The sequence below is a fragment of the Pagrus pagrus genome (assembly GCF_965226575.1).
Source record: "Pagrus pagrus genome assembly, chromosome: 7".
Taxonomy (NCBI): domain Eukaryota; kingdom Metazoa; phylum Chordata; class Actinopteri; order Spariformes; family Sparidae; genus Pagrus; species Pagrus pagrus.
Genome location: NC_140191.1, coordinates 27,874,655 through 27,899,353, shown reverse-complemented (window position 1 = coordinate 27,899,353; position 24,699 = coordinate 27,874,655). Strand labels below are relative to the sequence as shown.

Here is a 24,699-nt window from a genome sequence, read left to right as displayed (position 1 = left end):
GAGGGGTCACATAGCACTATTGTACTGCCGCCCTCCCTAAAACAACTGTGTCTGAAAGAGGAGAAGCCCAAATGGAAAAAACAGCCTGCTAGTGAGAAAAGTCACACAAATGTAGAGACAAAGCTTAATTCAGAACTAGATCCAACTGTCAAATCTGCACCGGTGAGTAAGTGTGCAGTAGTAGAGGTCAAAATGGGGGAAATTGTGATTCCATCATTGTTGGATACTGGGTCCATGGTTACAACTTGCACAGAGAGTTTCTTTAAAGAGCATTTTGGCCATCTCACAGATGCTCAATTACATGATTGTGCATGGTTAAACCTTAGGGCAGGAAATGGTCTAAAGCTGCAGTATCTCAACTATTTGAAGATGGCAGCACTATACTGGGGAAATGTGTTAAACGCAGAGGGGTCCTTGATGTAAAAGATCCAGAGGACCCCCAATTGCAGCTTAAGAAAATGCAGCCCCCTGGGGTAGTGGGAATGAATGTGATAAAAGGTTTCTACCATGAGCTGTTTGTGCAGTACAGCCCTAGCCTCTTTGATGATCCCGGGCTAGCAGAAGCCCCAGAATGGAGACGAGCCCTCAGACACTGCCAAGTGGAGGAGATGGTAACTAACTCCCCTGAGCCTTTTAAAGTGAGAATGAAAGGTAAGAGCCCACTTCGGGTAGCTGCAGGTACATTAACAATGGTCCCTGTAATATGTCCCATGGTCCCTTTCACAACAGGACATGGAGTTTCAAGTGGAGACAATGACACTACTGCCACTGCAAGCCGGCCTAGCCTAGCCTTGTTTTTAGCCTGCAGCCATGTGTGTGTGTGAGAACAGCTGGTCTACTCACAGATCACTGAGGATATTCATCTCTTACAAGAGGATCTGAAGATGAAAGATCAGCTCTTCATGCGCCTCTCCTCAATTGCCATTGCCCAGGCGAAGCACATCTCGTACATTTCGTACACATCGTCTGCCCTGGCCCCACCAGACTGCGACACCACTGTGCCCTGGAACGTGTCAATGCATGCCGTGGGTGAGTTAGCTCCTGCTGATATCCCATCAGCTGTGAAAGACCCCTGGCTGAGCCTCTACACAAAGCCAAAGACCCCAGCTTATTCAACCCCAGAGCCCTGGACGCTGGTGAGCATAAAGTTGTGGAGCAAAAGTCCCCCTCCCTCCGCTACACCAGAGACCCTCCATCTGGAGAACAGATTCAAGCCCTGGAGCCCACCATAGATGAACTGCCACCTTCCTCCTCAGGACACCCTGGGATATCCATTGGAGTCACTGCTGATGAAGCCAGCCATTCTAGCGGTCAGCCTGTGCTCCTCATTGGGTCATCCATGGTCCGGCATGTGCAGATCAACAAGTGCCGCACCTCCTGCCATCCAGTTGCACTCATGCAGGACATCAAGAACTCCGCCCTGCAGCTGCTACATCATCATATAGCTCATATAAAACAACTTTTGGACAGCCAAATAATCAGGGAAAGAAGTATTCCATATGCATCTCCCTTTGTTCTGGTGCTGAAGAAAGATGGTGGAATCAGAATGTTTGTTGACTATTGTCTCCTGAATGCTAAAACCAGGAAAGATGCTTGGTCTTTGCCACGGATTGAAGAGTCACTGGATGGACTTGTAGGGGCTGAGTGGTTCTCCACTTTGGATTTAGCCAGCTCCCAGCACTTTTCAGCGCCTTATGGAGCATATGTTTGGAGACTGCCATTATCAATCTGTCTTACTGTACCTTGATGATGTCATTGTGTTTTCTCCCTCAATTGAGCAGCATCTGGAGAGGCTGGAGGAAGTCTTCTCTTGGCTACAAAAGCAGGGGGCTTGTATCCAACCTGACATGTCTGTTGTCCCAGGCTGCTCCAAAGAGAACCTAGCAACCTTACAAGAACAAGACCCAGTGATTGGACCATTGTTGGCCTGTTGGAGGAAAGCCAGACCACCTGATTCAAACGACAGGGAGTGAGATTCGGTCAAGGAGGAAAATGGAGTACTATACCGGAGGTTTAGTTCCCCTGATGGTGGCAAGGAGTCTAATCAGCTTGGACTAATCATGGGCATCGGGGGTAGAGAAGTGTGCCAGCAGTGTGGAAGATGTGTTCTGGCTAAAGCTGTGCAGCCAAAAGTCAAACCTTTTATGGGCAGTTTGCAGGCTTCTCGTTCACATGAAATCTTGGCAAAAGATTTCACCGTCTTAGAATCGGCTTCAAATGGAAGAGAAAATGTGCTTATATTAACAGATGTGTTTTCCAAATATACTCAGGCCATTCAAGGCCACCAAGGATCAGCGAGCCAGTAAAGTAGCAGATGTCCTGGTGAAGCCCTGATTCCATTTGTTTGGCGCACCCAATTTTGAGAGTAACTTGATCAGACAGTTATGCAAAGTCTGTAAGATTCGGAAGAGTCACACTACTCCATACCATCCTCAGGGTAATGGTCAGTGTGAGCAATTTAATCGTACACTACATGATTTGCTGTACACACTGCCCCCAGACCAGAAAATATACTGGCCGTGGGACCTAAAAAAGGTAACCTATGCATATAACACCACAGTGCATCAGTCAACTGGCATGACTCCTAACTTCTTAATGTTTGGGCGGGAGCCTCGCTTGCCTGTAGATTTTTTGCTAGGGGCTGAGGTACAAGAGATGGAGGAGAACCAGGGAAAGGACTGGGTGCAGGAGCACCAGGAGTCACTTGAGGAGGCATACAACCATGTATGACAGTGGTTGGCTGCAAGGGAACAGTACAGAGACCAGAAGCAAGACGATCCAGGGATCCATCTTTAAATGAAGGAGACATTGTGTATGTATGAAACCATGGAGTGAAGAGCCAGAACAAGATCCAGGAATTTTTGGGACCCGACCCCTTACAGAGTGGTGCAGTGTATCCCAGCACGTGATGTTGTCTACTCCATCATCCCTGCAGTCCGGGGTGGGCCGGTACGGAAAGTGCATCACACTGAGTTGAGAGGTGTGCCTGCAGGTGGATTAAGGACAGATATAGGCCAGGATTCAGTAGAAGAGCAGGTGGATAATGGAGAAAATGGGACTTCCCAGAAGTGTTGGCATTTGAATTCTCTAGCGAGGAGTGAATATCAGAACTGGATCTTTGTGCAGAGGCTAAGGTGGCTGTGGAAGAAGAAGAGGAAGATTTGGAAACAGAAGCGTCCCCAGCAGTAGTGGAGGGTCTACAAAGGTCTACTAGAAGTACTGCAGGCAAACAAACTAACACTTACCATCTGCCACGATCTGTAAGACCAAATTATGATGCATCAGTATAATGAACTAGGTACTTTAAGGGGTTTACTATTCCAAGTTTAGTCAATGGAGAGAATTAGTGTGGAAGAATATAATAAGGTTCTTCATGACCCCAACGATAAAACAGTTTGGAAAACCAGAACATGGTCACTGCTAGAGGAGGGGTGGGAACTGCTTGGCTGATCACTTCCATATCCTTTGGGAATGTGCTGTAATTCGGCCTCACTGGCTGGGAGTAGTAGCAGTGATAAAATCAATAACTGGTTCAGAGATCAATCAAAAGTTCAGTACAATATATTTAGGTAAGATTCAAACCAAACTCAGCCAACGTGACAAATACCTTCTTCAAATACTGCTCGCACCCAATAAAAAAGCCATTACCAGGAAATGGATGATTTCAACAAAATCAGAGTTGATAGTAAACGGAATTTATGGCAAGGAAAGGTTGGTTCTCTCCCTGAAACTTTGATGGATAAATTTACCAATTATAGGATGACATGGTTGCTGTATCTTAAAGTGAAACTCTTGCCAAAATGCAACCTAGGCTTTTTTTGTCAAGGAACCCGAGTCAAACCTTCGTGTAAAAGCATAATTACGATAAGCCACTTTTAAGATTTACCGTACTTTCGTTTTCGGATCAAAATCATATCAATTGCGTGCTAGGGGCAACATTAGTGAGTGCGACGTTTTAGGAGCTTTCCACCTTTACTCTCCTCCATGTTTCGTCGCACTCGGGGATTGACTCTTCTCGACTGGCAGGACGGCAACGAGCGAGCAAGCTACTGCTAGCGTGAGTTGTTCAAAAACCTTCTTTTTAGTAAAGTCTGTGTACACAAACAATGTTCTCAATGCTCGTGTTCATGTGTAGAGACCCTGGTGATACTACGAGCAAAGTTTCATATTGTGTCGAGTCTTAGTGTTTTAAAAATAGCGATTTTGATGCTACAGTAATGTTGCCCCTAGCACGCAATTGAAAATGATTTTGACCCGAAAACGAAAGTACGGTAAATCTTAAAAGTGGCTTTTTCATCGTAATTATGCTTTTACGCTAAGGTTTGACTCAGGTTCCTTCACAAAAACGCCTAGGTTGCATTTTGGCCAGAGTTTCACTTTAATACTGCGGGGAATTAACAAAAATGTTATAAACTGTTGTGTGTTATTGGATCCTGTACATACATATTTACTTCCTTATCTTTATGTATAGGGTACATTGATTTGTTCATTTATATCGTCACTGCTGAACATGTGCTGTAATTGGGAGATATACTGTGGACAGTTATAATTTGGTACTTGATGGCTATGTAAACTGTCTTTTGTTTAGTTTTTTTGTTTGTTTGTTCTTTTCTTTCTTTTTTTTCCTCTGAAATTAGCAGAGTGACCCTTAACGCTTGCAATCTCACAACCAATGTATATATGAAGCTGAACTGCATCCATTAGACGTAAGGTATTTCTGTGCTTATTTATGTGTTGTGTTATGTGTTATTTAGAGTTAAAACTTGATAAAAATAAAGTAAAAAAAAAAGAACATACACAGGATCAAACGATATACTTTAAAACACTGATTTTTTGTGTGGCTCTTTGTCTATCTGTTTATCCAACCATGTGTTCGACGAATGTGTTCGTATGTTTGAAAGTGTCGTCGCTGTGCATGTAGCCATAACAAAGAAACCACCAGCTTTTGAGTCTTTTTGTATGTAGATGACATCAGTGTCTGGTGAGCAGAACTCCGATCAGAACTCCATTGTGTGGAGCTGTCACTGGTGTTAACCCCAAACTAAGCCACCAGCACCCACATGGCCTGCGTTCACTCAAGTGCGCCAGGACACACACGTCTCACAGCCTGGGAGAGGATGGGAAGTGAAGACCGGAGGCGGGGGCGGAGGTGGGGGGTGAGGTGGAGAGGAAAGCAGGATGCGGCGGAGGAGGCTGCCTTCTGTGAGCTCTCATCTCATTACTGAGGGTTTGGCAAGGCACTGAGGATGACAGCACTGGGGACATTTTTTATTTCTCTCACCCTCGTCCTGGTAAATCTGCTTTCCAAGCATGTATCTGTGTGGCCAACTGGGGAAGTGAAAAGCCTGCAAACAAACAATACGGCAATTTGCAGCGCTGGCATTGTGGGGTTTCACTTTTTCCACAGCTTCTCCCATCGCAGCGGGGTAATGACAGATTGTGTCATGGTTATCGAGCCTGGCTGTGGTTGGTGAGGAGGTTATCAACCATCTCAATTAGAAACCCCACAGCTGCTGGACTGATTACAGTGTCTTAAAGAGGATCCAGATGAGGAAACTATGTCCCTGTTCCACAGCTGGGCGGAGGTATGAGGGCCCCATGCTAATTTGCAAATTTAATTTAATCGCGCAGTTGAGGTAGGCTAAAAGCAGAGCTCAATAACAACGGATGACAATTATATAAATAAATTAAGGATTATGCTTATTTAAAAATAGATTCAACATGTGAATGTATGAGCACTAGAAGCTAATGAGAAGCATATGCTCCATGGGAAGCTTTAGCTGTCTGAATAAGAAAGGTTAAACACACCTGTTAAGGTATTTTAGAGTTAAAGTCTAACAGATAAAAAAATAAAATAAGGATTGCACCAGAAACACAAGCATGAACTAAGACTGCAGGACAATTATGTCAAATGTAAAGTCTATATACAGAATATAAAATTATATACAGCTTCATGACCCTTACAATGAACTTAAATACTGTACATATTAACAAAAATACCAGATAAAACAACAGTGAATCACTTAATTCACTTAATTCCCCAGAACTAGCATTTATTCCAATCAAGTGTCTAGCAGTGTCATTATGTGTTTCGATGGAACCAAACAGTACAAGTGTGAGTGCATGTGCATTTGTGTCTGTGTGTCTATGTGTGTCTATGTGTGTGTTATAACAGTGACTGGTAGTGAGTAATATGAGCCTGGTATTAATGGTGTTCAGTCAGTCTCAATGAGAGATATTCTAGTGTCAACTGCCATTTGGGGACTAATTATTGTTGAGCTGGAGTCAAAACATAGAAAACTGTGTGTGTGTGTGTGTGTATGTGTGTGATTGTGTGTGTGTGTGTGTGGTTTGGATTATTTAGTTTACAGTTCTGGCCAGTCGGTAGGATTAGGCTCTGTAATATCATGTGTGGAAACAGGAGCCAGCCGCTGGCGCTGTGGGAAGCTCAGACCACTGTGTACTGCAGCGTGGTTACGCTGGAACATCGGACACCCGACTGCTCCTGCTTCCCAGCCAGAACCAAAGCTGTCACAACTCTCAGTCTCTCACAAGCTGATCTTACCAGGATTGGAAGAAATAGAAATTATAAAGAGAGTGCTTTTTTCTTCTTCTTTTTTTTTCAATTTTTGGACTTTCAATTGAGGAATCCTGTCATTTGTGAATGGCTTCATACGAGTAAAATCAAATAAACCCCGAAAGATGCATTTGATTTTCACTGTTTTACACGTGTTGTCAAAATCAAGGGTATCTACTTTTGTAGTAAAACAAAAATAGGACTACTAGAAGAAGGCTACTTTAAATACTTAAACACTGCAAACATACAAATCCTACAGCTGTAATTTGGGCAATGGCATTTTTTAAAGCAAAAGAGACAAAGAAAAAGAGAGATGATAAATAAGAAGATCTCAAAAAATAAGTATAATCAAAAAAAACTGTAAAAACAGAGTTGGAAGTTAGTCACTACTAAAGCCAAAGTTCCTGTTTTTATCAGTGTAGGAAAATCCCCCCTCCTCCTCATATCAAGGTGAGGCCTTGAGAAACAGATGTTGTGGTGTGGTGTTGGTAGAGGTGGGCTCTGCCACGTTCTTGAGCTTCCAGATTGGGGCCCCAAACACACACAGAGTCATACACACACACTCAGAGAGGGAGCTATTTTCCCACACCTCCACAAGCCAAGCTGTAAAGTATACAGTTTAATTCCTGGGCCTCTGTGCTATAAACGGGCGAAGGATCCAGGTTTATTTTCTTTGCAGAGTTTGTCTTTGCTCATCAGAGAGACCCAAACATTGGAAGACAACAGCAGGCTGGGAAGTGTCAAAGAAAGATGGAGGCAAAGGCAGATTATGAAAGAAGAGTGGAAAGAGAGAAGGCTTCAGGAACAGGTGGAAGGATGGAGAAAAGTTGGGAGGGTACAAAGGATGGGTTCAGTAACAGAAAGGAAAGATCAAAAAGGAAATGACAGAGTGAGAAAGGTGGGATAAAGCTGCAGATTGGGAGAAGGGAAGAAGGGGAAGTGGGCGAGAAGGAATAAAGCATGAATGGACGAAAGACAGACTAGGAAGATAAACAATTACAGAGCAGTAAAAAGCAAAAAACAGAACTTGACAGGTGACAGGGCCTAATCCCAATTCCATCATGTTCTCACATAAATTCCTGATAACTGCTGGTAGTCAGGCTTTAGGCAGGATTGGAAAGAACATCTCTCAGGCTATGGTCAGGTTCAGGTTGATTAAGATTTTGAGAGGGTATTGTTAGGTCAGGATCAACATGAGAGAAAAGAGAAATAAAAAGGTATGATGAACGAAGGGGTGTGAAAGACAGAGGAGACAGGGGAAGAGAAAACAGACTCAAGACAAACCCTGTTGAATAAATATGTGCTAAACCTAAGTACATAAAAATGCATATGGTGTCAGCTCAGTAGCTGGGGATGGAGAAATGGTTAGCAAGGGGCTGCAGGTCAGGGGGTTTGGGGGGTGTTGTGTGGATGTAGTTTTAAGAACTAGAGGACTGAGGAGGAGGGCTTGTTGGGGAGAGACTGCTGCCACTACTGCTGAGACTTATCAAAACAGCTCCTACATTCTTGCTCAATCACCCGGCCTCCCAGAGGACTAAACACTTCTACCAGTGTTTGTACTTAGGTAAACAGTGACAAGTGGGCTGTCAGGGGCCTCTGTGGCCTTGTTATAGATGCACTATACCGTAGGGCCTCCACTGCCATACCGAACTGCTGCCACTTCTGTGGGTCTACAAATTACACAAGAAGACACACACACACACCAAGTATCAACACACAAGTTGATAGTACAGAAACACATGCAGACACAGTTGCACAACGACATCTTAAACACTTTTCACACACAGACCCACTTTAATCCGAGGGGTGATCCCAGCGGCCCTGGTGGTCAAAGCGAATTAAATTCTGGGCTGGTTTCTATAGAAACACTCATCAACACAATCATTTTTATGCCTCCTACTTCACACAAACATGCACATACATATTACACAAGCCACTGGCGACTGAGGCCCCATGGCCATAGACCCCTGGCTAGTTGTTGATGCTGCTACTGTATTCAATAAGAGAACAAACTCCAGCCACGTTATCTAAGCCGAGGAAAAGCCAAAGGGAAAAATAACACTAAACATTTGTTGTTGCTCCTTTAAAAACTCTGACTCTAAGTTTTCCATTGGCTTTGCACATGCCTTCATGCACTGCTACACTTCATACTTCATTCTCTGGGTTTGATATTTTATCTGAGTGAGAAATGTAAATACAGGTTATTGTTTTCCCCAAATTAAGAGGCAGGTTTATACTCAATCAAGCTGCAGCTTGCACAAATCAAACAGAGCTCACAGCCTATCTGAAGTATCTGTTCTGGGTAAGAAAAAATAATGAATGAAATGCAAGCACTGATTTTTTCCAGCTTTCGAAATCCTTTCCAAACAAAACAGATTTTTTTACACAAACTGCACGTGTTAGCACTGACTCAACTAGCCATTCCAATAAAAAAATAAAATATTTGCACTTAAAATCATAAATCACATAGATCAGCAGCAGAATCATGTATACAACAAAGGCTTACATGGCACATGTTATTGCATGACTCATAGCATCTAAGATTGGAAAAAAAGAAAGAAAAAAAGCCACCCTGCTGGTAGGGTATGGCCTCTTATTAATCAAGTAACACAACATGAAAGGAGTGATGCAAGAAAAACACACTGGATGACAAAAAAACCTCAAAAATGGCTGATACTGAGATGTGTATTATGGTAGAAAGAGCAAGAGCAGCATATGATAAAGTACACACGTCTGAATGACTGAAACAGAAACTTAGATGTGCAGTTTCCTGATACTCACAATTAATAAAAGCACTGAACTGACAAAATGAAATGTGTAGCTGGGTGAGCAAAACAAACCTCAGTGGGGGAACCAAAATCTGCAGAGGGGCTGCATGTGCTGGTGTCTGGTAGGGCGGTGCCAGCACTGCTGCGCACCGGGGAAGATGGAGCAGCACCGGAGGGAGGTTCTGGGATGCTGGAGGTCTGGCGCAAGATGCCGTGCCTCTGGAGACGAGCCCATGTAGAGCTCCAGCTGAGGAGGAGCTCGTACAATAGCTGAACCTGGAGAGTGACAGAGAAGCAGAGAAGAGAAAAACTCAGGTTGCAATGCTAGATACAGTATTTTAATGGAATTTCATATGTACGTACTTACACTGATTGGTGTAGTGTAGTCTGATATAAGGATAATCTATATGCAGGATTCTCCTGTCAATGTCTTTCTTATCTGTATGTATTTATATAGAAAGCTCTTTCTCACTATGCATGCAGCAGACATACAGCTTAGAACATGGCAACACAGCTGAATACACTTTCAATATATGAAGTTTACTGTGGCAATTGAGTGCCTTAAAAGATAAACCTAACACACCACAAGTAGGCTTAATATATGAAACCAGATTCAAATGTATTTTTGCCAAGGTCTGACTCAAACAGCTGCACTGGGGAGTTCTCATGTAGTTCTGACTTCTGAGGCCATTACCATGATTTGGCTTGGCAGCTTTGTAGTTATGTGACACTAAACCTAGTTAAAGTTGAGAGAAAACCAAAGAGAGAAAGAGGAAATATTAGCCAAAAATGGACCACTATCCATTCCCATTTCTTTCATTTCCAACTGGGCACTCTTTTAGACTTTGTACTTGTCATTCAGAGAGGCCTCATTTCACAAAAGTGATGTCAAATGTATGTGTTCATGTTTCTATTTTAATGGATGATTATTTGAAGGGTACAGCATGCTCATACACGTGCTCCACTGTACAAATTTGTTATCCATAACAACAAAACTTCCAAAGAAACACCCACAGAGGAAAGTTAAGTTGTGTCATCAATTTCCCCTGAAAAACTCACCATGGTTAGGAAAAACTGAAGGCTCAGCGTCAAGTGTTCTCAACTATTTATCATGTGTTCACATGAAAAGAGGCCTCAGCCTTAAACAACAACAAAGCCAAAAACAAGAGTGGAAAACATGAGGGGACGGCAGGGGAATGTGATGTGATGCTTTCAGTTATTCATGCATTCAGTCAGTGTTCTTTGGAGTAAAGAGAGGGAAAGAAAGGGAGAAAAGTGACGCTCTTTCACAGTGAGCTAATTTCTGGATTTCAAATGCTTCGCTTTTGCAGCCAACTCACCCCCCCACCTCAACAATGAGGGTCCCTCAAAAGTAAAGGTGCACAGACACATGAGAGCACACTCTACTCCAAGCACATTTTTACTTGCTGTTGCTCACTCGCACACATGCATGCCTGTTAGCGCACACATTACAGGGAGGCCTTCCATAAATAAGCATAAATCAAATGAAAAGCAGCACAATACATTACAGCTGGGCCATTTCAAACATGTCCAGGAAGAGCTGCTAACGCCGATCCAGCAGCCGTCCAGGGACGGGGCCAACAGCTGTCTGCCATACCCAACCGAACTGCGCTGCCGACAGAAGAGGCACGGTTCTGCGCTCTCTTCTCTGAGAGTTTGGGGCCTGGAAGTCCAACCAAGCACAACAAGGCCTACTGCACTCAGCAGCAGATGTGGAGGAAGAGGGTAAAGAATGCCGAGTAGAGGAGAAAAGGGAAGGCTAAGATGAAGGGTTGTTACATGGCCTCTGGAGTTCAGTCCCTGTCCCTGCTTTCATGGTGAGATTTTTTGTTCATTTCTCTGCAACCTCATTCATGTCCTTCAACCTCAAATCATATTACTTCATATCTCATTTGTCCTTCTTGACAATCTTAAGACACTCTATCCTTCTTTTCCTTCATCTCTTATCTTCCCACTGCCATTTGTTCCATCCAATCTCTACTTCCTGTTCATGATATCCCAGATTAGTGGAAAGCAGGGTCAGTTGGTTCAACTCAGCTACTGCTGTCAGGCCAGTGGGCACACACACACACACGCACGTACGCACACACGCACGCACGCAAGCACGCACACACGCACAAACTTACTTGCATGATTACATGAGCTCACAATACATATGCCACATTTCGTGAGTTGTGGAAGTGAGCAGAACATTTGGAGAGCTCAGTTCTCCAAAGACCTGTCATCTGCAGATCAGGAGGTCTGCTAGGCTGCAGTAGTACAAACTGGAGACTGAACAGAGGCTTCTACAGTCATTCATAAAAACATACAGATGAAAGATGGGAGAGCATGCAGATGGTGAGTGTTCATGCGCCTTTATCTAAGCACAGTTTATATAGAAACTTCACAAACATGACATATTGTTGAGTATGTGTGGTGTATGAGAGTGTACATGTGTACAGATGTTTGTGTGTATGTGTGTGTGTGTGTGTGTGTGTGTGCATATGTGTTAACTGAATTAGTGTACAGGTGTCAAGGGTCAAAGCAAATTGTAGAAGTGATGGTTTGTGTGTGTGTCTGCTGATTTCAAGGTGGTCCTGATGAGGTAAAAGTGCAGTCACCTGATACTGTATAAGTAAAAGGAAGTGTAAAGTTAACAGGGGAAAGATGCTGTTGAACAATCTGACTGTATTAAAACAATAAATAAACTCTCTAACCTATGTAACTAGGACTTGACTCAACTAGAAGTGACTTTACTGGCACAAGTGTGTGTGTATGTGTGTGGTTTTCCTTCTATGTGTTCTGAGATATGACGATTCACCTTGGGTGTTCTGCCTTAAGAAGAAACAAACATGTGTTGGAAACATGTATCAACGCTTATTTTTTCTGTGCTTGCTCCTTCATTTTTGTGCACACATTATGTATGTGCACGTGTGTGAGCATGCGACTGTATCTTTGCATGGCATGGTCCCTTTTTCTCTCACTCTCTTTTAGTGTTGCTGATCCCTTATTTTACTTCTAATGTTTTTATCACCCTTTCAAAGACACTTACCTCACTTCCTATCTTAGCTGCAGTTGCACCCTATTATTTACTGAGACTCCATAAGCCATTCAGAAACTTGCCTGTTCATGTGTACAGTCACTTCAGAATTACACAAATGACCAAGCTCCTTATGCGTTTAAACATTAAAACCAAATATTTCTCGTGTGGCTACCTGTAAAAGCGTAAAATAAAGTTTAAAAAAGGGAAGAGATTAAAAACACTCGAAGGCTTGGCCGTTTCACCCCAGTTTCTAAAAATACCTCTGTTTGTGCCATGAAGTAATCCATCTCATGTTATGGAAAATCTGATTTAATGTCACAAAAATGCAGCTGAAATGCCCAGAGAAGTTAAGGGGCCAAACTTGTTGGTTTTATTTGTTGACTTAAAACGTATTAGTATCTCAAAATTAGTGCGGTAATGATTGATTTTCAAACGCTACCAACCACCCAAACACCACAGCATTCTCCACTAACTGTGTTGGGGCTAACTCACTGTGCAGTAACAGCACAGCTATCTGACATCCCCATTTACATTTCAAGAATCGCAAATGGCAATGCTAATTAGAAAAAGGAGTAAGTAGTGGGAGGTCTCTTTTGTTCTGGAGAGGGTGGGGTCACTCTGGCAGCATTTCTCAAAGCGCTGCTGCATGACTTGAAAGGGTACAGTATTAGGTTATAATCTACTGACAAAGAGAAGAGGGAAAGACAGAGAGAGGAGGTGAACAGGTGGGAAGAGAAGAGAAGAGAAGAGAAGAGAAGAGAAGAGAAGAGAAGAGAAGAGAAGAGAAGAGAAGAGAAGAGAAGAGAAGTTTTCATTGGACCCATAAATTAATAATGACTCATCATATAATCTCAATAAGCCTTCCCAGCTTTGCCAGACACAGGCCCTCCATTTGAAAGGGAGAACACAGATGAGGAAGAAAATAAACTTTCCCTCAATAAACGACCAGCCTGCCTCATCTCTGGGAAAGTTTTCACCACTAACAGATTAAGGCCTCTCATTTGTTTCTGGTACCAATTCTCCTCAATATCACCATGGCTCATCACTGTGGTCGAAGACATTTAACAGTGTGACCACTCAAAAGGTCGCCCCAATTAAGTGTTTACAGAGGAACCTAATTCAATACAGCTAATTCAATTGTGAAAAAACAAAACATGTGTAATGGTACATGTAGATGTGATTATAGTGCTGTAACAGTGCAATGAAAATCAACATAGGGACTCAACTGGGAGATAAACATGTTCCATTTCCAATCTGTCCATATTCATTATGCTCTCACCAAAACATAATAACACACTGTAAAACAATGATGATGAGTCTTGCATTTCTCCACTCTCCTTCATTCAGACCTCAGAATGTTTGACCAAAACAAACAAGGCAACACTCTCTTGTTTACACTTTCATTTAATTCAAAATTATACTAGGTAAGAAGATGAGGCAGTTTATTTATTGAAGTCAGACTGTATCAGAAAATCATGCAGAGGCCGGATTTTCATGCCAGGGTTCGTGTGTTCATATTTCAGCAAAGTTTACAACGGGATGATTTGTATAAATATACATGCAAATCTGATGACTACTTTGTGAGATCTGGGACTGTCTGACTGACCTGAGGGTTGGAGCACTTGACGTGGATGGGCTGCAGATCAACATGGAGGCAGACTACAAAGGAGTGCCTTCCTTCAGAGCAGCTCTGCAGCTTATGGGATGTGACGGCCAGTGTGGAGGTGCAGCCCATAGGCTCCAGCAGGCTCAGGCTTCGCTGCTGTCCCAGCAATGTGTACACACTGAATTGACTGAGGCTAACTGTCCATGGGAAGGCATCACCTGGTGTGAGAAGTGAGAAGAAGGATAAAAACACACACATTAAAATGCTATTTTTGCAAATTGGATCCATGCCGGAAATTGGATCCAAAGACAATTCCATTCGAATTTCTACAGACGCGTCTCAGTCTGGCTGCTTAAACCAGATATCAAAGTGTCTTTTGCGTCACCTGTAACGCAATACACAATTAAGATAAAACAAATCCAGAGTGATGGAAGTACATCAGCGTGGCTAGGCTAGACCATGCTGTTACTAGGAAAGACAAATCCAAACTAATCAATAATCAGCCTGCAGTCTGGACAAAGCCTTAGAATATTCCTTTCACCTACCTTTAAATTCCAAACACATAACTTTACAGTACATGGGATGAGAAAGCTTTAAAGATACACTAAGGAACAGTATCCTGTCTCAAAAACAACACTCTATACCCATTAAGCAGGCAGAGGATCCCATCAAAACAAACTGTAAAATGACTTTCTCTAAATCTGTGGATCTGAGACAAGATACCACACTGAAAGAGCTTGAACTTGTGAGCTTGCCAACCCTGGTAGAACCATCTTAAAGAAAAGGGGAACTTGTTCACTAGCACAGGGCCATGAAGAGCGCATTTCCCATGAACTGTGGGCAGGAGCATTGAAAATTAGAGATGAAGAGCTTTTCAAAGGGTAGGAATGAATTACTAAAAGCATGGGTTGTTAATTTTAACGGCAACATTGACAAGGCTGCTGATGTCACGGTTTTTGCTGTTGTTTTCCTTTCTCCTCAGTTTCTGAAATCTGTATGCCTGATGCTGATGTCATTGAAGAGGTGGGAGTAAAAAAAAGAAGGGTGGCCCCTTTTTTCTTCTTCTCAAGAGAAAACACTGCTCACCCGTCTGAGTGTTGCTTATGTCAACTGTACCAGGTGTGCACACCACATGTGCAAGGTCTATCTCTCACAGTCGCTCTACTTAAGTTTGTTTGTCTTTTGTCATGGTAAATGAGTGGTAGTGGGTCAAAGGTTGCTCAGTGTTGAAAAGGCTATAATGATGATGAATTCACATTATGTAGCCTATTACTATTATGAAAGCATTTATTTCAATTATCAATAAAAGCAAATTAATTTGCAATAAAAGTTAAGTAGATTTCCCCCACCTATTGAAATTTATTACCCAAGACTCCCATTTTTAACCTATGAACCTATCACCATCATTGTTTTCCAGGGTGTACCATTTTGTTTTCTCATTTAGACTTTCACATCAATCTTTCTGACACCAGGTCATTTGGTGTTCTCGCTGTGTATCTGGGTGTGTGCTCTTATCCCTGCATTTGAATCATTCTAATTAAAGTTGAGATTTCATTAGACACAGTATGAAAACCTACCTTCCTCCAAGATGGGCTTGGAGACCACGAAGGGGAGCTCCTGCAGCGGTTCCATGTACTTGTGGCCAGCACTGAGGACACTAATCTGTGGCAGACAGACTACCAGAGTGCCTGGCATGGAGGCCTGGTTGTGGTACCAGCTACGGACAGTGCCGGGAATGTCACCGCAAATGATGGTGCTCGGAGAGGGGAGGCTGTCATTAGGCAGGAACACACAGCATGACTGCAGCTCCAACTAGAGAGAGGAGATAAAAATAAAGGACACATGTTAATCAATTTTGTATCACTTGATCAATAATCACCCACCTGCCTTGGCCTCCCTGAATGACTTTCAGTTAGCAGCCCATGAGCCAAGTGCTCAAGGGGAACTACTTTGTGCCAAATTTAGAGGACTTGGATTGCATAAGAAAGAGTGAGTGCAAAGCGCTGGGTGTTGCTGGAAAAGACTGAACATGCTTAATAAACCTTTCCTTGATTTAAAAAATGGAAACTGTCCATCCCACATTAAGTCATGCATGCTGTTCTGCATGATGCCCATGATTAACTTTATTATATATTATAATATTAAAGGACATGTTGATGAAGGTTCTCAATAATCCAGGTCATGGTAATTCTAAGTGCTGTATCGTAGGCAACTGGACTTGTTTCAGTTTCTCCTACACAGAGTTTAAAAGCCTGCAACTCCCCTCCAGTTAGTTAGAACTGAAGAAGCCTCTTGAATGAGAGGTGAAACGTCTTCAAGAAATTGAAACACGTCCAGTTGCCTATGATACAGCACTTAGAAATATTAAAGGCCCATTACTGTATAGGCTCTAATATTATGTATCTAAGATTGTCTTGCTTTGGATGGTAGGACTAACCTTCAAACAACTTTGCAAAGTAAATGTGAGACTGTGAATGCCCATTTAAAACCAATATGAAATTCCATATCTAGGAAACCAAACACCTTTTACAATTTTTAGGGACTTTGGATGGTTAAATCTTGAACCTGACTCAGTTTTGAAGTCTAGTTAAAGGTCCACTTTCAGCTACATTATGTCACACATATTTCTCTCCACCAAAAAAGCAAAATTTACAAGCCATTAGGTCAGCAACCAGTAGCCAGTAAGTGTACAAGCAGTGCCTTTTTTCCATTACACCCTGGCTGCTCTGATTTAAAAGACCAGTTAACAGAAAGGAGAGGAGTCCAGGGTCCAGGGGGCAGACAGCAGGTGCTGCCAAGATAATCTGTGTGAAAGTGTGTGTGTTTGTCAGTCAGAGAGCTGCTCTGCTTGATGACTGGGTGCTATTACACTGTAATATGTTCAGTGTACAACACACACGCACAGAAACAGAATTTTGCATATGCACTCACTGAGCCTCTACTTATATTGCAAACACAAATGTTGGAGCGCCTCTGACAGACATGTGTATGGAGGCCAGTTATCCCAGCTTTGATGAGAGTCGAGAGAGAGCAAGCAGAAACTGAGAAAAAGACTAAGAGACAGAAGAGGGAAATAGAGAAAAAGAAAGAATGAAGGAGAAAGAGGGATAGATATGGTTACAAATTCATCTCACGCTGCTTCCTCTTCTGATTACTCTTCAAAGGGGGGTTTGAAATTGGAACACTTTTGCACACTGACACATAAGTCTTTGGCCTTTTTTAAGAGCCGACACGCAGGAAGAAAATCCATTGACACTGCCTGGTCTGCTGCAGATCTTAACAGGGTTAAGCTGTAAAGCAGGCAGACACACGGAAACCGCTGGGTTTAACACTTTGACTCTGGTCTGCACCTTGAGCTCACTGCCTGAGGCTAATGCTCTCCTGCTGGACATCTTGGTTTAGTCATACTTCACATTATTACACATTATTTCTTCTTCTGCTCAGGCTATTCCTCAACCACCTTTTTTTTTTTCGAGCAATGGCACTGGCCGTTACTCAATAACTGGGTGTGTCAGTATGAAGAACATAAGGTCACAGTAAGGAAAACCCAGGAGAAATGGCAGTCAGTGATTGAGTATTTATTAATGGCGTCTTCTACCCATACTGGAATATCAATTATTATTTTTTTAGTATGTCAGAATGAAGTCTGAATAATAATTGCTTGTCTCAACAGCCATCTAAATAAACAAAGTAATCAAATAACATTGACATGAAACTAAAAAAACAAAAAAACAAGCGCATATTCTGATTTAGGAAAATGTACCTGGGAAATGCTGTACTGTATGTTTATGCGTTTGATAAATTGCTAGAATAATGAAGGCATCATCAAATTGCCATCGATTAATTTCCCATCAGGTGTTTCCATCAAGATTTGGATTATTGGCCAATCATTTCAGGACTAATTTAATGGGGAACAAATATTTTTGGCTGAGCTTAGCAAAGGACAAGATTACTTTTGGGGTATTAAGAGTAGGTTGTGTCACAAGAGAATGTATCTAGAAATCTTTCTTGGTCTACAACAGGGCAAATAGAGGTGGTACCTACTGTATAAGTGACCACCATATTTGCTAGTGTGAGTGCGTAAAATAAAACATAATGCAATAACCCTTAATGGCGTATGCTTTGACTTTAAATGCTTTGTTGTTGCTCCCCATGGCAACACAAAACCAAAGATGATGTCAAGTGTATGGTAGCTATAGACTTGCCACATCACACAGTGAAAAATACTGACAATAATCAGATAACATCTCACAGATGACAAGAGAGGAAAAAGTTGAACAATTGAATGGCATTCACTGGGCGTAGCGACCACTGTTTCTACATGGTTACACTATAGCAGAGGTTCAAAATACTTCAAAGGACCTAAGTATGTAATGGAAAAGAAAATGGCCTGTCAGTTCTAAATCTGGGTGATACAAAACTAATCTTTAGTCACCCCCCTGCTAATAAAAGCCACAAAAAACAGAAACAAACATGTTTCAATTCACAATGGCAACAGTGCAAGAGTCTGTCTGAAGGAAAGGGCAGTGATAAAGCAACATTTGCTTTACTTTTGAGTGAGAGAGTTTAGGTCAGCAGGGTAGAATAGAACAACAATGAACTAGGTATTTCATGTACGTGGGACCAGAGGATGCAGCCGCAGATAAATATCTGACACCAGATCACACTGCCGTTGGAAGAAGGAAGAAAGGAAGACACAGAGAGAGAAGGGGAATGATGCCATACCAAACAGATGGATAACTGTAATGTTCGACAAATATCTTGCCAGTGTCTGGATTAAATCGTTCTAAAGTCTGAGGAACCAGAGGGTCCATGAACAAATTACTTATTATGACCTAAATCTACTCCAGGAGGCAACACTCTTACTGGCTGAAGTTCCAAGACAAATATGGTAAACAAATAAGTTCAAAAGTAATGAGAAGTTGAAAGGAGTCAGAGAGAGCATGCCTCTGCCAAGGCTGCACAATCATCTACATTTGTTATTTTAATAATAGAAAATGTTTAGGAATCCTTAATCTGCATCTGGATCTCGAGCGATAGACAATTATGGGATAAATGTGCCAAAAATGTGTACTTATAAGTACAATTGTTCATGAGGAAAAAGCAAAAATGTTTTAAAAATGCCCTGTTTTGCAATGTTGACAATTTCTGGTTTAGAATCCTTTGTTCTGTGAGCCATGGCATGATTTCTTGTGAGTGGATGATTCTGCTAACAGACAAACAGACAGGAACTAATAGGAGCACTAAAGGACAAGACACGAGAGAACCTAGACATCTCATACTGGTGTTTGGACTTAATTTCATTTGGTACAACCAAAATGCGTGCCATATTATATTTCCAACATGTGAAGACAATAAAAGCTGGTCCCCTGTGAACACTAAATGAGACGCAGGAAACAGGGACATACAATATACCTTCTAGCCAAATGGATTTATGCTGACATGATGCCCTCACCATGGAAACCTTCTCCTTTCTCAGTCACAGCTAACCACCGGTCACAATTCAACATTTTGGCAACAATTCATGCTCATATGCACTTGGAACATTAGTCCAACATATCAACAGAAAATTGTAAATGTCCATTCTGGTTCTGCGGTTGTATCACCCTTCTAGAAATGTGAACCCCCTGAGAACCCACTGGCTATCTGGCTGTTCTGGGTTACTGCTAGCAGGTCACCCTGGTTAACCTTGCAGACCTCTCCAAGGCTCTCCCTTCTGTGGTCTCATGTTTGAGCTGTGACTCACACACTCACAAACACAAGAAGACAGGCATACAGTATCCAAACAAAGACAGCGGGGCTAACAAATGGCGAGAGAGGGAGCACTGGCAGTGCTGAGCAGTGCTGACAAATCTAAAGAGAGAAATAGTCTGAGGTCACAATGTCCAATATGCATCACTGCTTCGACCACTGCCAAAACCATTGACAGCTCTTCTCCCCGACCAACTCTATATCCTTCCATCACCAGACCCTCCCATGCCTCTGTCCTTTTGAATGTCTCTCTGCTGAGGCATGGCTGTCGGTGTCCAGGTCTCTCACCATGACCATGCATTGATTCACGGTGGAAAGTCTGTGTAGAGATGTTGTGATCGGAGCATGGGGTGGACAGAAAACCCTGGAGGAGGGGTGAGAGGAGAGGAGAGGAATCTAGTGTTTGTGTTCTGCATTATGAAATGGTTGCATACACTGCAAAAAAATCACTAAGTTCTCTGTGCCAACAGGTCAAAGCAGAAAGTAAGAGTATGTTCAGGTGTAAAAGTTCACCTGAGGTTGTGCAGGGTCACGTTTGGTATTCCACACAATTGTGTTTAACAGCTCTGTAACAGGCCAATAAACACAGCACGGAAATCTGTAAGCCTTTCTGACAACGTCCTCCTACTGTGAGCTGATGGGCATGCCAGGTTTGTGTATGTTTGTGGGTATATGTGTGTGAAAGCGAAAAAGCATGCACAATGTCCTATGACAGGACAGAAAACTAACAGGTATGCCAGGCTGACCTAAAGCTCAGTTCATTCGCTCACATGCATAGGAGGCAAAGGGTCACATTTGCAGCGTGAGACTCACAAGGCTCAGCAAACTAAATTCAATTTCTATGCGTAATAGGATAGTGAAAATTTATTTTCTGTTAGGGTAGACCCGTGGAAAGGCAACTTTTCCAAGTGAAGCAAAAGGAAAGTTCTGAAATGAATTTAAAAATAGAAATGGGCACAAATAATATCTGAAAGCCAGAGGTATAATTGCAGTGTGGAATATCTGTTACACAACTTCACCCTCTGTGGGGTTCAGGGTAATGTGGAATAAAACTGCAGCAAAAGATGACAGATAGACGGCCTCTGGAAATGACTCAGGTACAACAAACAGTAAATACAGTGCAGGGTTCTGGAGGGTTTTTTTGGAGCTTAACCATATAGATTTGGATTCAAATTGAAGCCTACTGTTAGAAGTTCAAGACTGGCAGGTGTGTTCATTGGTATATACGTCATTATGAAAGGTTCACTGGGGAAAAGAGGAGTCAAAAAGCCACAATTCTTTATTCCTTTTGTACAATGACATCATGTCCTGTCAAAGTGAAACTAAATCATTAACCATAACAAATGGAGTTAACTGTCGGCCGCATGGGATTGCGCTTCAGTTACCCACTGCCTCTAATAACAGATTCATTCAGGAAAAAAGACTGAGGGACAATGTGAGTGTGTGTCTGTGTGTGTGTATTCAGGGGCAGGGTGTAACACTCGCAGCACACGCTATTAATATACTTCAAAAACAGCGGAAACACTTTTTTTTCCTCAATTTTGACCAGGAAATCTCTGTTGAAAAAAAGACTGAAGCCAATCAACTCCTTATGAGGCTGCACGTGCCGGGATTTAACTGTGAAAACATGCTCAGATGACATACTTACACATTCACAAAAGCGCAAAACACACACATCATATGTGTTCTTACATGATTCTTTACACTACATGCAAACCTGAACACACACACAATCAAAGATCATATCACCCCTTCCAACTGCAGTCATCAGTCATTTAAATGCAAAATGAAAAAGTAAAAAATAAATAAATAAATAAAACCTATGGCCTCAAGCCAAAACACCTGAATTAACACCCCCCGTCTTCTTTTTCTTCAAACAAGTGCTGCTCTGAGAGAAACCCCCTCCCTCCATCTCTTTTTAATATCCTTGTTGAGGCTTGGCGCTGTGCTAACCACTTCCTCTGAAGGATGGCACCTGCAACAGCAATGAACTCTGTTATACAACCCTGCTGAAGTTATAAGGCTATATCCCTCTGTATTACTGCTGGGTGTTGAATTAGTTCAGTACAACAAGCTGGCTGCTGTCTCCTTTCTCCTCCTCCTCCTCTCGTGTTTGCCCTGAGGGTGAAATCACCACAAAAGACGTCCAAAAGCTGGGCTGATAGGAGACTCCCCTTCAATATGATTTATAGAGAGTAGCAAGGATACTGCTGTTTGGCACACAATCAGAGACTGAGCAAAGACTGAGTGTGTTTGTACTTAAATTTTGATAGAGATGCAGTTTACCCATTGCTGCCTTTCATCAGTACATCCTTGGTATGCAGAAAAAATGTGTTATCTGGCTGGCTCATTCAGAGATGAGAGTGAGAGATCTAACAGTACACAGCCATTAGAGGACAGAGACTAGCTGGAAATAATATAGGAATATGTATCATGTAGTCTAAAATACTATTCTGTGTGCACACTGAAGAACGCAGGTTTCAATTAAAAGCCCCACAGGCTCAGAGAGTGGGAGTGCCAGTAGTTTTTGAGTGACAGCCTGGTTATTTAGAAGGTGACCACTGCTTATCCTGAGACTTAGGCCTTGATCCCTTCCTCTAAGGCCTCTAAATGAACAAGGATCTTCTTACACTTTGATCTACAATCACTTGGACTCTAATTCAATCTGGATCCTGGATCAGGAAGCCAGAATATGCTGTAAGGAGTAAATAAATACTACTAGAAAAGAGACTGATGGAAAAAAAGCATGAATGATTTAAAAAAACTGAAACATATCCATTTGGACAGTACTGTGATTAAATGGTAAGATGCCTAAAGACACATTTTTGTTCTTTGTCTATTTCTTCCTTCTCATCCCTGCCTGGCGTCACATCACAGAGTTCTAATTTTGGGATTGTTTCATTTTTTTGCGGCAAGTTCTTCTCAGTTTTATTCCTGATCACTTCCCCGTGCCATCAGATAGCGTTCACAATCCAGCCACATGTGTGCACCCTGTTTCAAATCTTTCTGTCTTAATACCCCCGAAAAGTGTCCCTTACTTCCGCCTCTTCTGAGCAGCATTGCATGTGTACGATCTGTCTTTTGTAGCATTTCTCTCTTGAGTCTTTGTGAAGATGGTTTATCTGGTTCCAGCAGAGCAGTTTCTAATAGAGAGGAAGCTGAGGGCCAAACACACTTAGGCTTTAAAAGGCTGGGGCCATGTGGAAATGGCCTATATAACCACAGGAGGCTCTTAGGATCCGCCGTGCCTCGCCAGTAAATGACAGAACGGTGAGTTAGATGGAGGACAGCCTGTCTACTCTGAAGAGCAACTTCAGCGTAGAGTACATTATTCTCAGATAGTCATTCTTAGAAGTACAGTTAAATGTTTCAGAAATTAACTGAGAGATTGCAGGAAAGGTAGAAAGATCTGCCTTGTCTGAAAGAGAGATCTGGAATATTAGCTATTAAAGCTACACAACACAGATTATACACTATGGACAGTGTTTTAAAAGATGTCTTTAAGCGCTCCGGTTGGTGTGCTTCACTTCAAATCTCATGTGTTTAACGTGCTGTTTATAAAACTACAGAAGGTATGAGAGAGATACCTCTTTTGTCTTACCTGTCCTAACTGAGCCCATAAAATTGTTTACATTTTGACTGTAATATGTGAAGATGGTATAATACGCAGTATCTTCTCTTCTTGAATAATTTTTCAGCAGCACAGCTGTCTTGCTGTACAATTCTGACAGCGCTAAACACAATCTCTGTCACAGTCATCTAACTTGGACCCAGGCAGTGAACTACGTGTCAGAAAGTTATCCTGTGGCGCTGTGGTCAGATCCGCTGTTAGGCTCATTGTTTTCAATCACTGCAGGGAAGAGAAACTTGGAGGCTCCAGCTCTGTACAGACCTCAGCACAGCACAAACCCTGTGGGCCAAGATCACCTCTCTGTGGAGCGACCCCACAACATGTGAAACACGCACACACTTGCACACTCAAGCACGTATCTTCTGACACATTTTTCCCTCATTTTCTCAACTGCACACACACTTGAACACACACAATAAGCAAACCACGACACACAGGAAATCACCCAGAGATAGAGGAGAGGAAATTAGAAACACCCTCCCAGCATCCCGGGTGAAAACATTTGCAACTCTGGAACAGAAAAATCTCAGCGGAGAAATCGGCAGCAAACGGAAAACATATCCCTTTGTTTTTAAAAACCTGATACCTCTCCAAATGTAATCTTCCTGTTCCTGCACCAGACGGGACACTGTGTTTCCTAAGTGGCCGGTCAGATGAACAGAAGGTCCATAGAGCACAACCCCCCCCCCCCTCTGGATACCCCACCCACTGTTAACCTCCTGCTACCCCTTCTTCTGCACATCCTCCTGCATTCAGCCCTGTCCAAAAACACATTTGGAATTGTGAGTGTAATAGTAAATAGAGTAAAAACAGTGTAAATAGTGTCTCCCTGTAAATTAACATGATTAATGTGTGTATCTGAAGATGACACTGTGCAGATGTGTGTTGTGGTTCATGGATATACACAAATTAAGTTTTTCCTGCAACCTCAGAAAGCAGCTCTCCCCTCTGATGTCTACGAGAAAGGCATCTAAGCATGATGCCTCCTGACAACAGATAGGCTAGGTCTCACCCACATGCCACCGCAAGCAATAAGCTCGTGGCCTGGCACAGCAGCACGGCCAGGCAGCCAGCCATCCCTGTGGCCCTGCATTCCTCTCTTCTAACACTGCTTACAGAAGCTGACAAGCGCTGGAGGTCTCCTTAGCTGAGGTGGAAATCTGCAAAAATAAACGCTTTAGGTGACATGAAGGCTTTGTTTGTTTCTGCTGGCCCGGCTGTTTGTGTTAGCGCGGTGGGTTAATTGCGACTTTGATCGCTGCGTTTATTGATCCAGCAGTGGCCTTAGGAGTGCGGCTGGCCTGGTCTGCCTCGGCTGCTCTC

General features: G+C 42.6%; 1 protein-coding gene across 3 annotated transcripts in view; it reads right to left on the bottom strand.

The window, feature by feature from the left end:
• vps13b (vacuolar protein sorting 13 homolog B) overlaps positions 1-24,699 on the bottom strand; it is a 347,536-nt gene that overhangs the window by 159,301 nt on the left and 163,536 nt on the right. For all 3 annotated transcript variants that reach the window (XM_084357862.1, XM_084357860.1, XM_084357861.1), the window contains exons 23-25: positions 15,572-15,806; positions 13,995-14,212; positions 9,418-9,621 (exon numbers count right to left, since the gene is read on the bottom strand). In XM_084357862.1, coding sequence (XP_084213988.1) covers positions 9,418-9,621; positions 13,995-14,212; positions 15,572-15,806 — 657 coding nt within the window. The remainder of the gene's footprint in view (positions 1-9,417; positions 9,622-13,994; positions 14,213-15,571; positions 15,807-24,699) is intronic.